Below are 16,474 nucleotides of genomic sequence, written 5' to 3' on the forward strand. Positions count from 1 at the left end.
CTACATTACTCTTGGATAAATGCACAGATGCAAACATTGGATTTTAAATAAAAAGCTGACAAACCTTTAGTCAGCACTGTTCACGCGGGAACCGGGTCATGGGTAGGCGGGCCTATCCGGGAGCTCAACCGCCAGCAAGCAAAAATACTGACTAATCCATCACCTTTACCGACAAAGTTATAATCCATTTCAACCACCAGAATCAGTTGTGGACTACCAAAGACAAATACAAATAATCAAGTAATTTCTCATATTTTCATATATTCTATGACATCGTAGAAAAAGGTTCACAACATGGCAGTGAGCACAGTATTTATTATATGTAGACAGAATAACAACTGCATAGACTTCACTGAGGATATGAAGATCGAATCCAGAAGTTCCCAGTCAAACCGCTTGGGGGCACTAACATGCCCTCAAAGAAACAACAAATCCACAATAGAGCTGTACCTCAAAGCACCTTCATACTATTCAGTTAAAACTGCACTTTGTATGTTTACACACTAGCCTCCTAGAAAAAGGAACCTTGAGTGGATTAACTCATGGATGGGCACGTTTTACTCTTGAGAATCTTTGTTGTTGATATCTTTGGATGGAGTAAATAGGCCTACTTGCAGTAGAAAAGTTAAATAATGTTTTTTGGTGGTTTGGGTTCGTTTTGGTTTCTTCCATCCACGATATGACTGCTCTGCTCTGTCGGCTTCGAAGCACCTTCAGATCCATTAACCAATAGGATCAGAAGGTGGTTTGAGCTGTCGTTTAAGGGGGACTGGCTCCGCATAAAAGAGGACACCGCCTCTGCTTGAGTGGAGCGCCAAACCTTTCTAACCATGTTGAATTTTGTGCGTTTCTTTGGCACATTCTCCAACTCACTAAAGCCGTCTTACATTTTGCCTTCAGCAATATCATCGACAGAACCCAACAAAAGTATTGACAGCCTTATAATATGCAGGCCTACATATTTTTATGCTTTGTCTTTCACAAATGGATGCTGAACGTGACTGGTTGCCTAGGCTGACATTACTATTTACTTAGAATCAAATCAACGCAACACGTAATATCATGCCAGGTTAGGCTCAATGATGTCTCCCGCCAAGATGTGGATGCTGGGGATCGAATCCAATCCATTTGCTGGGAGTCAAACATCCACGATCATTCCACGAGTAAAACACGAGTAAAACACTGTGTTTTATTTGAATAAAATATGTCATTTTGTCGACCAATAGATAAAAAAATACAATAAACAGATAGGTCTAAAAGTTCTGAAAAGACTTTCTGCTTCTTTTAGATGTTTTTATTTATCCTTACAATGTATGCTGCCCAGATGTTTGCCAGAATCAATCATTCAATAATTTGACAATAAATGCAGAAAACGTAAAACTTACCTTAAAACATAAGTCCCTGATTCAAGGGTAGGCCTACCTTGTCTCTGCTGCAAGTCCACAGGTATGAATGACAGCAGAATCAGGAATGATTGAACGTACCTTGCAAAGGGAATAGCTCTCTGCTTGCCTATTGGGGAAGAATACATTAATTGCCAGGGTGCAAGGAGGAGACTGCTGCATACTTTTGCTGAAGGTAAACCAATGATGTCAGTACACACGGCAGTAAGGGGAGCCTGGTGGCTCGACATCATTGGTTAACCAAGAGGGTGTGCTCCTGACTACTCCCAATTAAAGGATGATGTTTACCTAACGAAATGCGAGAAAAAAATGCAGTGACTTATGGCCGTCTATAGTTCAGTCAGAACAGAGTTGAAAAGGATTTACACTTTTTATTAGGCCTAATACAGTGTTAAAAAAACATTGGACAGGTCTTTTTACAATTTTGGCCGCTGTTGTAACAGACAAACATTGAAAGAGGGCTTTGTACTGCATAGTTACATTCCATACATTATCAGAAACTAGTACACCTGAAATCATGGCCTTAACAAACAATTAAAAACAACTATATACACTACATACAATAGGTAGATAATTAACTATAAAACTGTTAAATTAATTTAAATGACAACTTCACACAACAAGTGGGTCATGAGATCAGGTGTGAGGAACCCCAGTATTTGAAGAATAAAAGAAAATGTTTCTTGTGTAATTCACATGTCGAGAGTAAATAAAACTCTCCCACGGGAGAGTGCACGCCTCTCATTGCCTCCAGTCCCTGAACGCACTCAGTCTGAACACCTCCAGGCTCAACGCACTAACAGCCGCCCATTGGCAACGAAGAATGCGTGCGGATGAGCCAATGGCAGTGTAGCACGAAGGATCGAGTCTCTTTGGAGATGAGCTGGTAACTAAAGCCGACTGGCTCGTCTGACCACACAGCAGCCAGACGAGGGGATCCATGCGGCAGTCGGGGCCCCTTAAAGAAAGCCATGTTCCCCAGGAGTCCTGCTGCCAAGGAGACCCACCACAGGCCCCTCACTGCCTCTTGGGGTTCCACTGAGGCTTCCTCAGCAGGGGGTTCCGCACCGTGCGGTTCTCCGGCCGCTCCGTCGGCTCGGCGGCCCAAGACGGCGACGTGGGTGGGTTTGCGCGCTCCGCCGTGCCGTCGTCTTCTTTTTCAGTGTCTTCGTCGGGCACGTTGTCCGAGTGTCGGCGCGGAGCTGGAAGGGGAGGAGCGCGGGGTCGCCTGGGGTCCTCGTTCACCACGTCCACCGAAGAGGCCTCTGTCAGCGTGCCCATCCGCTGGAGTGGCACCATGGCTCTGGAGGAGGAGCGGGAGGGCCTGTTGAAGCGGATTCGTCTGGAGGGGTAGGCCGTCTCCGACATGGTCTCCTCGTCGTCTGGTAGGAGCGAGGGTACAAGGGGAAGATTAAACTCGCAAAATCCTTTCCCGTCATTCCCCCTTTCCTGTTTCTGCTTCACACTACATGCTTTGCAGAATACACTTAGTTCTTGTGTTTTTCTTCTGTTAATGTGTATTTAGCGTTTTTGTTTACTTGGATTTTTTCTGTCTTCCTCCATCTAGCTACATCATATGATAATCATAATAATCTTGTGAAGATGATTTGTTTTTAATAGTAAATTATTGTGAAACAGGGGACAGCTCAAAAGGAACAGGTCTGAGCCCCGATTGGTCATATTACCTGCACGGCTTCGTCTCTTGAAAGGGAAGTGTGAGTCCAGATTCTGCCCGGCAGGCAGAGAGAAGTACTTCTGAGATTTTGGAACCGGCTGGTAAAAAGGAAAATATTTGAATTGAAATCATGAGATGAAACGAAGGAATATCGTTAATATCAGTTAATCAATATTAAGATATGAGATATGATATTATCGCATAAGTCCCATTGAATCCAGGTGATTTACAAATACATGAAATCAAATACATGTCACTGAAGAGCAGGGAGGTGTTTAGGTATCTTGCTCAAGGACGCCTTCAGGTCAGATGTGGACAGTTGCAGATCAAACCCAGTAATTTTGGTCTTCGACCAAAAGGGTGAATCACCCTCAACACTAGGACTATCCGTGACGGCTGTGTCTTCGCCTACCTCGTTCTGGAAGCTCCCGGGGCGGATGCTGCGTCTGATGCTGGCGTGGCGTCGGATCAGGATCTCCTTGCTCTGGCTCTCGTTGGGCAGCGCATTCCTGTTAGTGTACGCCACCGTCTGGTCCCAAATAGGGTGGAGGCACATGGGAAACGTCAGGCACAAGAGAAGGACTATGGCGGAGATTCTAGTGAAATGGCTAGAGGGCCGTAAAGAAATACATACAAGCTCTGAAACGTCCTAAACAACATTCCTAGACCCTCCAATGCACTCTAGGTACTTAAGCACCCTCTAGCACACTTAAGGGATTTAAAGGACAATCAAGGATGTCTCAGGTACTTGACAGTATAGCATAAAAAGTACTGTAGGTCGACCCCGACTATTTCAACAACCATTTCTTGCGGCAATTTAGGAACAAAGCCTACCGTGCCCAACCGAGACTGACCACACCTGTTTGCAAGAGTTGAGTGAACATAATGCTTCTGTTTAGAGCCAGCAAGTCCGGATACTAGGCTAGACTGATACTGCCTGTTCCAATAGGCATCGTCTCCTCTCTTTACTTAAGTCTGTGTCAACACAGAAACTCTTTAGAAGTCCCATCAGGCAATTAGGAGATAGCCCTTAATCAAACAAACAAATCCCCTGATTGAAAAAAGTATTCATTGTTCTCTCGAAACTAAAGAGATTTTGTTGTTGGAATGGATGACATTTTAAAAAGGCTGTGCTTTGAGAAAGTAGATTATGTGTAGATTACTGCAACAGACTGAGGTCTGGCCTTTTGAGCGACGGGCCCCAAACCAACAGAGCAGTTTGTTCACCAAGGTGCCTGATAACTTGTGTGTTAAAACCAACATTGTTGTGAAATGCAGGGGGGAAGAGTCATTGCAACTGCAACATTCTCTGCAATAGGAGGCTGGGTCAAGGTTTCTGGTTTTACCCAGACCGTCTCAAAACCGAGATAAGAAAATATACAAATGAAACTTCACAATCAATACATCCTTTGTTTACAGCAAAGCTTTCGGCACCAGTTTTTGTCGAGTCGATGTTTTGTCACCTGTAGAAACCGACTCAACAGGCCACAGCTTGTGACTATGCAAAACCCCACACAGATGGAGTCACCACCCCAGCCAATTCCAATTTTAAACAGAAACTGCAGTGCGCGGTTTCTAGTTCCCTACCCCTGAGGAAGTATCATCACTTCAATGGTACCATTGCCGGACCATAATATAGCCTACATTAACACAAACAGCATTACGAACAGAAAGGGAGGGTTCCTCTGGTTATCCCCACGACTGTAACTCTGTCTTACCCGCTGTCTGATCTTGTACATGTTTTTGGACAGCAGGTCATGCATGCTCCTCAGGTCAGCCCTCCCGAACTTCTTCTTCGGATTACTGGCCTGGCCCTTCTTCTCCTCGCTGAAAGACACGAGCCACAGAGGGGGAAAAACTGTTAATATCCTGACCCACTTGAGCTCTGAACCCTCGACGTGCGGCAGGTGCGTGTAGTTCGGGAGGTGTCGTACTATAGAGAGACGAGGGAGGGCGCTGCACTGAGGTCCCCGGTCACAGTGTCCAGGATCTCCATGGCGTTCTGCAGCTCCAGCTTCTTGTACAACGCCACGATGCTGGACTCGGCCCGCTTGTCCTTGATCAGGATCTTACGGAGGACGAGGTTGTTGAACTTCATGAACCTGGAGAGCAGAGGGGAAACGGGAGAGTTAAGCAAACACTGTTTATGGAAAAACAGAGGCCGTTATTAAAAAAAACACTAAAAAAGAGAAAATGTCAAAATGTTATAATGCATAAACAAAACCTGGAGCCTGGGATAGGCAGTGTGAAAAAGTAACGTTTTCTTTTTTTTATCCAAAAGTAATTTATGTCAACAGCTATCTCCCGAAACAGACATGAGATCAAATGTTACTGTTGATCTGCCTCAGCGGCCACAGTAGAGGACAGAGCCTGCAGGAAGCAGTAGGCAGAGGAGACCAGCTCCAAGGGCTTTAGAAAGACTTGGCCCGGCCTTTTGTTTGAGGAAGGTGAAAGCTGAGACCAGACTCTAGACAACACGGTCACCATTTCCCCCCAGACACAAACAGTGACATTGTCATGGCACCCTGATTCTTTTTGAATTTGTGACTAAACAGGCATTTTCGTGACAGAAATAAATGTCATGCAGCACCAGTTTTCCCTTATTTAGCCTTTTCTATTAGGTCATTTGTAATATCCAATTTCATTTCAGTACAATTTGACAGATACAGACTTTACAGCTAACACGGTGGGGTAGGGGGGGCAGGTTCTTACTTGTCCTTCCAGTAGTAGTGACTCCACTGTCCGCAGAGGTCCTCGATTCCAGAAAGCGTGTGCTCCATTACCTGAGAGGAGAAAGCAAAGACCATTTAATAATGCATGCTGACATGTGCTGTGAAAACGTCTACATGCCTGTCAATATGAAGCCACCGTCGTACCCTGCAATGAATCTCCGAATTGATGGTGTCAAGGTTGCGGTTGGTTCTGCGGACGTTGATGAGCTCAATCAGAGGTCTGATACTGATTCCCTATGACAGACGGAGAGGTGGGGCACATAAAAATCAAAGCGTCACCACTCAAACACATATCACAGCATAACGCAATGCTAACTGCTAAAACAACAAACTGATATTTTCCGGAATAGCGATGAAGACCCAGTTGCGACAAAGAAGAAATTGTCAGAAATACCATTTGTGATCCGTTTTAATTTATTACTATACGTTATTAACAATAACCTTCTTTACCTGTATAAACACAGTAAAGATGATGATGCAGATTGTGGCCGTGATGAAAAGCTGCCGACGGCCAATGTTGTCGGGCAGGGTATACGCCAGGGCGAAAGAGATGGCTCCTCTCAGGCCCCCGTACGACAGACCAAACTGGTCCTTCATGTTGAAGGGGATGGTCCGGAAGGGGTTGATGATCTGGGTCAGCACCAACACACCTAGGAGGAGGGATTTGTTGTTTGTTATAATTTCAATTTTTAAAAACATACAATACAGTCCGTCACACTCATAGCATAGCATAAAGTACAATCTTACATTACTGCAATGACGCAACAAAACAAAAAGGAAAAAAAGAAAACAAAAAGTGCTTTTTCTGTTTTAACAAGTGCTAATCTTTACAAGTTTGAGTAAATATATTGCAATATATGCAAAAAATGCAACATATTTTTAAAAGAAAAATAAATTCTAAAAGCAAGGAAACTGCAATGTCCCAAAAAAAAAAGGTGCAGCAACATTCTTTTTCCTCAACTACACAGACAGGAAATAGGAAAGAGTGGTTCGAGAGCCGGTTGTGGTTGACAGGTGGTCGTGTCTCTTACCCAGCCCTCTCCACAGAAAGGCGAACAGCAGCGTGAACATGATGTAGCCCCAGTTCCACTCGTGCTCCGTCGTTATGGTGACCACCCCCAAGAAAAAGAAGATGAGCGTTTCCGAGATGGAGCCTAGCATCTTGATGACGTGGCGGATGGTGGTGCAGGAGCGCTGAGACACGTTCTCCTCCACGTAATACTTCATGGTGATGGCACACGTCACAATGCTGCCGGACGGGAGACCACAACATCACAGTCAGTGCATGTGGCGGTCAAACCGTCTGACTCACGGACTGACTGACTCATCACAACCGGAAATAGAGATTTATTACCATTATGCTATTTTTATTAGCTTTATTAGCATACTTAAGTGCAGTATGCACACACAAAAAGGAATTGTTTCTGGTGTTGTGTGACGTCCCTTAAAAAAAACAGCTGTAAATGGATATTGTATCATAAGTCTTTAAGTCTTTTTAGAAGGGTTATCCAAGATTATGAACTATTATTGTAATGTTAGCCTAGTGTATTTCGTATATTTTATTTCTAAGATTCTAAGAAGTAAAATATACAAAATACAACATACAATATACAATATAAACAACGACGCTAAAGTGAAAGCGTACGAGCAAAGGTCCTCTTCCTCCACCTTTAAAGCTTTGGGGTCAGAGGAGTCATAGATAGGTTTTGGGTGGGGCAGCACGTGGCAGAGGCCCGGTACTCACGCCATGATGGAGGAGATGGCAAAGAGCTCGGCCACCAGGTAGGCCAGGTAGCTGTACATGAAGATGAAGAGGGGCTCGATGGCCCGAACGTTGCCGGTGAAGCGTGTGGTGAAGGACGCCACAAGGCCGAACAGCAGGCCGAAGCCCATGCCTCCGAGCCCCACCACGAAGAAGCGAGCCACCCCCAGGAATACATCCACTGGCTCCACCACCGGCATGTCCGCCACGTAGCTAAACATGTTGTACAGCACCTAACGCAAACACACAAAGAACACCACGGAAGTGCTTTTTTTAATCTCTAGCTAGTGGTATTGTGTACAGAAGTAAGAAGGTAAGCAAGTCTAGCTTTATTTATTTAGCACTATTTTTCAACAGAGGTTACAAAGTGCTTCATAATAGCCTCGATACAGGAAAAGTAAAACAGGGACACAAAGCATGTATAAAGGAAATAAATTCAAAAATACATACACAACGCACATACGAAAACGGAGGGCATTCAGAAACCAGTAACCGCCCAGAGCAAACCAATACAATTTCGGTAGATGCCGCCCTAAAATAAGTGGTTTTGTTATTTACAAGAACAGACTTGGCTGATGGGGGAGATGTTGGTTTTTCAAATCACACCCATGTTGACATAGCCCATTGCACGTGTGTGCCACGGTCTCTGTTTCTGCATAAACAACCCACACAGTCAATCTTTTACATATGTAGTTGGGGGTCAAAAGAAACTGATTTAGTATCTGTTCCTGAAAGGATTGATTAAAAATGATATTCAAATCTGCACTGTTTGCATTGTGATAATCTGATTCAACACCTCTACTGCAAGGCTTTGAATGACTCAATCTGAAGCCATTAGGAGCCGGAACAAGCATCACCTTTTCTTATGCTTCTGTTTGACGTAGATCACTGATAATAATTTAAAGCAGCATTGCTCCAATTTATGGCTATAGTATAAGTATCAGTGTTACACGTTTTGGGGTTTCCCCAGGATTTGTGCATGAGAATTCGGTATCCCAGCCTACATGATAGGACCGATCAGCCAAACTTGAGAGACTTTCATAGCCCCGTCCACACGAAACACTGTATGCCAGAGGAACCAAGGTGCACCACAATCGCTGGTCCAACTGGACCGTATTAGTGTGGATATTACAAAGTCCACTCTGAATGAAATTACCCCGTACAAGTTCTGTCTTAAAACAACATGATGAATCTCAACCTAATAAATGTAGTAGCAGAGAGGTTTATGGGAGAGAAGCCTCAACGTTTACACTCTCCTGGGTAAAGTGTTTGTCTTTGGTCTCAGCCCTGGGTCAGCTATTGTGTACTAAACAAAGGGGTTTGACTACTCCTGTTCATAGTATTAACCAGGACACAAAAGGTAGAAGAATCACCGAGGAAAACTCCATGAGCAATCCCCACCCCATTCTTTTCTCATATAATTTGAGGATACATTTTAGGGAGTGAATCTAAAGAATAAATACAAAACATAACATTGTTTTAGTGTGTGTGTGTGTGTGTGTGTGGGGGGGGGGGGTTATGTGTGGCTGTGTGTGCAATTTGGAATGGTCAGTTTATGCATTAGAAAATGCACAAGGTGGTTGAACCACTAGCTATGATGTGTTTTGAATAAGTGCTAACATGATTGTATTCCCTCCGCCCTTCTGTCAGAAACTGGTTGGGTGACTTCCGAACAAACTGGAAAACCCACTCCAAAAAGTTTGGTTAGTGTTGCCTTATCCTCATACATTCCCCACAACCCCCTACTAACTCATTCTCTGTCCATGTTCCAGCTAGTGTGTTTATATTCACCAATCTCACTAATCTTGATATTTAAGAATTCCATAATACATCCTACGCTTCACACAGGAAAAGAACAACCAACAGAAGAAGACAATGAGTGTGTGGTACATGTCTGTTGAAACCCGATCTGCCTGGTTCGGAGAGTAAAAAAAAAACAGTGTTCATGTCTTCATTATAGTCCACTTTCTTTCCTTTTCACACAGGTGGATATTTCGTAGCCAGTGCCACCAATACAGTTTAAACTTTACATAGCATGCAAATAGATAATATTCATTTTCCGAGTGACATGAAGAGTTTACCTCTACCATGCACCTCTGGATGTCCAGCATTCATAACCAACGCTCTTATACAGAATGTTTGTAGTGACTCAATGATAAGCAGCATGTCGTAGGGTATGGAGGTGATAAACAGACAGGGGAAACACGTAGCAACAAGCATTCCTCTCCGTTGGCCTCAGGTTTGTTTGTGGGGAGAGCCCCAGTAAAGGACATGATTTCCTCTACAATCACACAGAGAGAAGGCCACAACAAATACAATAAAAGGGCCACAAACAGAACGCAACAACACTCCTTCCCAATGAAATAGCCCATCGTTACCCCTCCCAATACACTCTCCTCCCCACTGGTAGCCACTCACCACTGTGACGGCATCGTTGAACAGGCACTCCCCGAACACCACGATGTACAGCTGCTCGTTGACCGACACGTCCTCGAAGACGCTCAGCACGGCCACGGGGTCCACAGCCGAGATGATGGAGGCAAACAGCAGGTTCTCCTGCAGGTTGATGTCCTGCACGCCAAACGCCTCAATCTGGCAGATGGCGAACAGGGACATGCCGATGCCGATGCTGTTCCACAGTGTGCCCACCACCGCGAACCACAGCACCTGCAGAGAGAGCACACCCACAGGAGGATTGGTGAGGTGGCTAAGGGTGCGCTGTGCTGTGCTGGGTATGGATTTCAGTTTGAAATGCTGGTGAATAATGCCAGAGATGGGTTTGACAAGAATGTGGCAAGTCAGGAAAAAATAAAGAAAACAAAACAAAAATAGTTTTGAGATGATGGATGATTCTAGGCTTCGTACCGTGCCGATGTTCTCGAAGAAGGCCCGGGTGGGTATGAAGTACCCGGAGTCCAGCACGATGGGGGGCAGCATGTAGAGGAAGAAGACGTTGGAGCTCAGCACGGCGGGGGGCTCCTCGTGCACTGAGTGCATGATGCCTCCCACCATCAGGCCGATGGCGATGAGCAGGCACGACTCTGGCACCCACACGGTGATCTTGTGGTACACATGGAAGCCTTGAGCAAACAGAGGAGAAGAAAAACTAGTTAAAAGAAAGAAGGAGAGAGACGTTGGAGACTTCCGAGTGTAAATAATAATAATAATAAAGTAAAAAAACAGAGGTCACTCTGGGGCCTATATTTCTTATCACTGCATTTGAATATGAATATAAACTTCGACAAGAATAAGTTGGTCAATAACACACTGTAAACAGTTGGCCTGATCATTCCTGAACATTTCTTATATTAAATTGCTTTGTTCATTGTAGCCTACGATCACCTACCGATTTTAGCGAATGATGCGAGGAGAACCCAAAGAGTGATCTCAAAGGGGAGCTGTATCCTGGGGTAGTCCATTGTAAAGACGGGCATATTGGCTTTCTCCGCGTCGGGAAAGGCTTGAGGTCCATCGGCAGGTTTGATCGGGGGCATGATACTGACATCTCCCGTGGGTTTTTGTGGTATTGCTTCTCCATTAGATCCGAACGGAAGACTTAAAACGGTGCAAACACCGATTACAAATGCGATCATCTCTACACCCCTCCTGGGTTTCACGCCTGACCAAAACATGTTAAAAGGCGAAAAGGATATGCACAAGTCCTTCAGTGGATGCTTCCCTGAGTTGATTGATTAGAGTTCCCAGATTGTTCTCATACTTCCTCATTCATGTTATCCAAAAACAGGTCTACTGCCGGATAACTGGTCTTCCAAATGCGTTGTAGAGCAGTGGCTACACACCTGTGGGACTAGGCTACCTGTCGCATGCTACACCTGCATGAATTCCGATAGCGGCTGGGCGGGGCCGCTCACCTGTTCTTATTGGGCGCTACCTAGAGGAAAATAATGGGTGTGTGGGAGTGGGTGTTTCAACCCGAGTTTCATCGACACCAGTTGGAGTTTCGGGATACGGTTGAAGGGACGTTTTTTTCAGTTGTAGTTTGGATTGAATGGAACGTAAGACCACTATGGTAATCAAATAACCTATCGTGTAAGACTAGAATGCGAGATCCAATGACTCCTAAAAGAATGTTAGCATCAGAGATCGCTTATTCTAATTCTAATTCAACTTGTGTTTTTTTAATTTTATTCAGCCGAAATTTAACACATTTGGTAGCACATGTGGGCTACACTTATATCTCCACCTACGATCTCCTGAATCCATATTAAAGCTAAATCTAAATACTGGATTTATTAATTGAAAGGAAAAAAAGGTGCATCGCAAGTTTTATTGTGATGCTGCTGATGCAAATATATATCAACACATGACTCACAAAGCCTGTCCAATTAGGATGTTGCTTCGATGGGTCAGCCCATGACAGCGCGTGGGCTGAGAGGGGATACTGACTTTTAGCGTTATCCCGGTCTACCATAACGCAAATTCCGTTCACTTCTTTCCGATAAACGGTGCACGCCACTTTACAGCCCCCAGAGCGAGGATAATAAAAAACACCATAACAATAATAACAACAAGAAGAACAAGAAGAACAACAACCACAAGGAGAATACAAATGTATATTTTTCGGAAGAAAATGACAAAGCAATTACAGTTATTGTCAGAAGTCTCTCTCTCTCTCTCTCTCTCTCTCTCTCTCTCTCTCTCTCTCTCTCTCTCTCTCTCTCTCTCTCTCTCTCTCTCTCTCTCTCTCTCTCTCTCTCTCTCTCTCTCTCTCTCTCTCTCTCTCTCTCTCTCTTCTCTCTCTCTCTGTCTAAAAATGACATATTTTGACAATGTAAAAATAAGTGCCCCTCGCAGCTTCACCCGTGTAACTGAAAGTCCCGCCCTCTCTCTCGCCAGTAACGGTCGCAAGAGGAGAATGCATGGGAACGAGATACTGGCGCGCACGTCTTACTGGAGAAAAGGGGCGGTGCTAACAACTGAGTTATTACGTCTGAATGTGTCACTGGCGGCGTGCTAGGGCGAGTCTTCTACCACTGCAGACATCGTCGAAAATGCAGCCCGAGATGCGCATCATTATGAAAACAAATCATGTTTATGTCGCTTGTTGGGATGGGACATTCTCCGGTTTCTGATCGTAAGTATTTATGTGTGGACGTTGATGTATTCCATCGTTTGAAGATAATATGCGTTCACTGTGATGTATTTAATTGCGCATAGAGAATTTCAGCTACTGTAGGGTATCATAGCTATACATACATTTATTTACAAAACATCCATGTCCTTTTTGTGGTAGACACGTTGTCTATGTTAAAGCATCTCATGAGGAAACGCAAGATAAAGAATCGCTAAGCAGCAGCCCTGATTGAATGAGCACCGTCAGATATCATGACGCTATCTTTGTTATTGTGTCAAGTGTCAATGGATTTACTCGAAATCACAGGGACAGAAGCGATTATATTTAGGAGTGGACCAAGAGGTCGCGAAATCGCCTTGTGCATCCTATGGCCCCAGTCTGTTTCTTCGCTCGCTTCCTATAGTCCGTTATGGCCCTGACTCATAGTAAACATCCCGGACCTAACCACATTCATAATCTCCAAACCAGTGTAATATCAGATCTATGAAGATCATTTATGTATACACTGTTCTGCATTTAAATGCATACAGCAAACATGTTACATCATATGTTTGTCAAACAGCTGCGCTTGCCATTGGCTGCCAGCAGATGTTGGATTGTGAAGGATTAGGTTTTTCGTGTAAGCACACTTTACATTGTAAACGGCGATTCTTTCTTTCTTTCTTTCTTTCTTTCTTTCTTTCTTTCTTTCTTTCTTTCTTTCTTTCTTTCTTTCTTTCTTTCTTTCTTTCTTTCTTTCTTTCTTTCTTTCTTTCTTTCTTTCTTTCTTTCTTTCTTTCTTTTCTTTCTTTCTTTCATTCTTTCTTTCTTTCTTTCCTCTCTCTCTTTCGTTCTGTCTTTTTTTCTGCTGGGTCTCAGACTAACCAGCATGCATTGCATGGAGTTTATTATTTGTAGTAAGCAAACGATAGAGTTAACTCGAGTAAAGCTGCACTACCAGGAATCTCCCATCATCATGGGAGATTGATCGTCATCACCATCAGCATCTTCATCAGTTACGCATCATGCTAAGTACAATTTCCTAGTTGTCAGGGTTACCAGATACTCTTTGTTCATTGTGTGGATTTTGTGTCTGAAGCGTTCGTAAGTGAAGCAGTGGCCCTAATAAGGTACACAGTGATAGATATACGGAATATTTGATTGTCCGTGCTGACACTGATTTATGACAATTCATTCATTTGCATGCCATCGTGCAGCGCCGAGCCCCCGACCAGGGACCAGGGAGCCTGGTCAGCTCATCTCTCCACACACAGATCAATAATAAGAGATTGTGAATTAGAGAAAAACACCCCAACATCGGTGTTATCATCTAGTGGGGGAACCAGCCGAGTGAGGGTAGAGAGAACACACAGGGTGGGGCGGGGGGCTGAGAAATGAGGACAGAGAGGGTGACGGAGCCCCAGGGGGGAGAGGAGATCAACCCTGGGTTCAGATGGAGATGATGGGGCAAGGTTGTTGATTGTGAAGGGAGCCCTGGGGGAGGTACGGGGTACGAGAAGCTCCGGGTGGGGCGGGGGGGGGGGAGGGGGGGGGGGGGGGGGGGGGACTGGGATACTGCGGCGCCGCCGGTGCAGCCGGTCCTGACAGCGTCGGCAGGGGGGCTGGGGATGCAAAGAGCGTCCTGCTCAAACTGGGTCGCTTCACCGCCAGACTCGCCCTCGGCCCCATGGGGCCGCCTCTTGTTCTGAACACACAGGGCCACACAAGGCCCCGGCAGCACCTGGAGTGTCTCGCCTTGAGGTGCACGCAGCGGGTTGTGTCTCATGCACCGAGGCGCGCAGAGTATCCAACATCTCATGTCCACCATCGTCTTTGTCATGCCTCCACCTTCCAAGCGACGACTTCAGTTATCACTCCTCTGTCTAAGGTAAACCAAAGCTCTAGTCTGCTGTCCCGATGTGCACATGGACATCGCTGGTCGACTGACATCCTCCTCTGACGGATGGACAGATAGGCTAGTGGACAGACAGGCTCGCGGGCAGGCAGGCAGACAGACGTCATGATGAGGAAGCAGGACCCCCCGCGGTTCCCCGTTAGATCAGTCGGAGGCCTCCTAGAGAGCATCAGGGATTACTGCGCGTTAACGCGCAACCCCCCCGCTGATAACGCCGCCACCCACCCGTCCTAATGAGGCGTAGCGTCTTCTAATTGCCTACTGTTTGGTGGCAACGGCTGCTTTGTGATGCCAAGAAATCAGAGACACATGTACCGGCTTTTGTTTGTGAATCGTACCCGGGAGCTATCTGCGCTCATCCTCCACGTCTCATAAATCGCTGAGAAAGGCAGGAGACGAGAGGAGCAGTGTGTTCTTCCGTTCACGCGCTGCATGTGACGTGGAATCGGAAATCAGTGTAAAAATAGACCTGTGGCGTGGAAGCGCTTCCACATGATTGAACAGGTGCACACTCAGTGGTTCTTTGTGAGGGGGCTCGCAGAGCTCCAGGAAATGGAGCGCCGGAGCGTGTTAAGGGATAACAACAACAACGACGACGACAACCAATGATCCATATGCAGCATCAATGATACGAATGATACGAATGATGATTTTTAAACAGTTAGAATGATGCACCAGTGCCAGGAAATGAGGCAGGACACAAACGGATCTTGTTTGAATGGGCGGACAAAACATGACATTGTGGTAGAGTGTGTGTGTGTGTGTGTGTGTGTGTGTGTGTGTGTGTGTGTGTGTGTGTGTGTGTGTGTGTGTGTGTGTGTGTGTGTGTGTGTGTGTGTGTGTGTGTGTGTGTGTGTGTGTGTGTGTGTGTGTGTGTGTGTGTGTGTGTGTGTGTGTGTCACCCACCCACCATGTTAGTAATTCCCCCCTTCCAGTGCATGTTTCACCTGCTTTGCGTTTGCCCATTTGACTACAGCAACCACATCCTTGTTGTGCAGCCATCACCATAATTACAATATGATGTCCTATATTTTATACTCAGAAACCCTTAGAGAAGTTGACTCTGTGCCGCGTTGCAGAAGATCATGTGCACCGTGACAGAGGAGGACAGAATCCCTTGGTTTTATCCGTAATGCAATCTTTATAGAAGTGCTGACTTCCTCTTTCACAAGCTCTCTCTCTCTTGTTTCTATTCCCTTTGTGGGTCTGAAAGCGGCACGCATCTGTGTGAAACCTCTTGAGCTATGAAAGAAAAACCTGTGTCACACTGCGGAGCCCTCGAGTTTTGGTGTCAGAGAATACAGGAAGAGAGCAGTAGTCTGAAACCGTGACGGTCTGACAGGCTTTGTCCCGACAGAGGGAGGTCTATTGCGACCACTTGTCTGCTACGTTCAGTGATTAAATGTGCTGTTAAAGAGCCACTAGTTTGCTAGACAGAGTGCATCTTAAAACTCAGGTCAATTTCCTAGAGAGTTCAAGGCTTATCAGAGAAAGCAATAGGTTAGTGCTTGTATTAATTTTCAACGGGAGGAGAGAGGGAGAGAGCCGAAGGTAAGACGGTGGTACTGTGTGTACCACTTTTTTTTTTTGAATTTTCCCCGTATGTCGAAATAAGGCGAGATGCCACCTCCCCTTTATCTGCCTTGCCAGCCCAGAGAATTTGGTCCACCAATGAGATACGGCCGTGCGAGCGCCACGTGTGTGTGTGTGTGTGTGTGTGTGTGTGTGTGTGTGTGTGTGTGTGTGTGTGTGTGTGTGTGTGTGTGTGTGTGTGTGTGTGTGTGTGTGTGTGTGTGTGTGTGTGTGTGTGTGTGTGTGTGTGTGTGTGTGTATGTAAGTCTGAGTACGTGTGCGTCAGTAATACGCAGAGATTCGGATCAAGTGCATATTCAGTGGCACCTCTTTGTCTCTTT

General features: G+C 45.4%; 1 protein-coding gene across 1 annotated transcript; it reads right to left on the bottom strand.

Annotated features, from left to right (window-relative positions):
• Positions 1–669: 669 nt before the first annotated feature.
• On the bottom strand, positions 670–11,421 carry slc9a2 (solute carrier family 9 member 2). Its single transcript, XM_056579787.1, has 13 exons — positions 10,919–11,421; positions 10,438–10,652; positions 9,991–10,239; positions 7,555–7,805; positions 6,842–7,059; positions 6,261–6,460; positions 5,955–6,044; positions 5,791–5,861; positions 5,013–5,180; positions 4,797–4,905; positions 3,491–3,607; positions 3,089–3,176; positions 670–2,785 (listed from the first exon to the last, which is right to left on the bottom strand). Exons 1-13 carry the CDS (start codon positions 11,202–11,204, stop codon positions 2,421–2,423), a joined length of 2,427 nt encoding a protein of 808 aa, XP_056435762.1. The 5' UTR covers positions 11,205–11,421; the 3' UTR covers positions 670–2,420.
• Between the last annotated feature and the right edge of the window lie 5,053 nt (positions 11,422–16,474).

Source organism: Gadus chalcogrammus, chromosome 20, assembly GCF_026213295.1.
Source record: "Gadus chalcogrammus isolate NIFS_2021 chromosome 20, NIFS_Gcha_1.0, whole genome shotgun sequence".
NCBI classification, from domain to species: domain Eukaryota; kingdom Metazoa; phylum Chordata; class Actinopteri; order Gadiformes; family Gadidae; genus Gadus; species Gadus chalcogrammus.

Bases quoted from the DNA above. Each gene is read 5' to 3' on its own strand.
- slc9a2 (XM_056579787.1), bottom strand. From the start codon at position 11,204: ATGTTTTGGTCAGGCGTGAAACCCAGGAGGGGTGTAGAGATGATCGCA. The intron at 6,461-6,841 runs GTAAGAGACACG...CCCTCCTCCTAG, and splicing joins CTTTCTGTGGAGAGGGCTGG to GTGTGTTGGTGCTGACCCAG. The intron at 6,045-6,260 runs GTAAAGAAGGTT...CGTCTGTCATAG, and splicing joins TCTTTACTGTGTTTATACAG to GGAATCAGTATCAGACCTCT.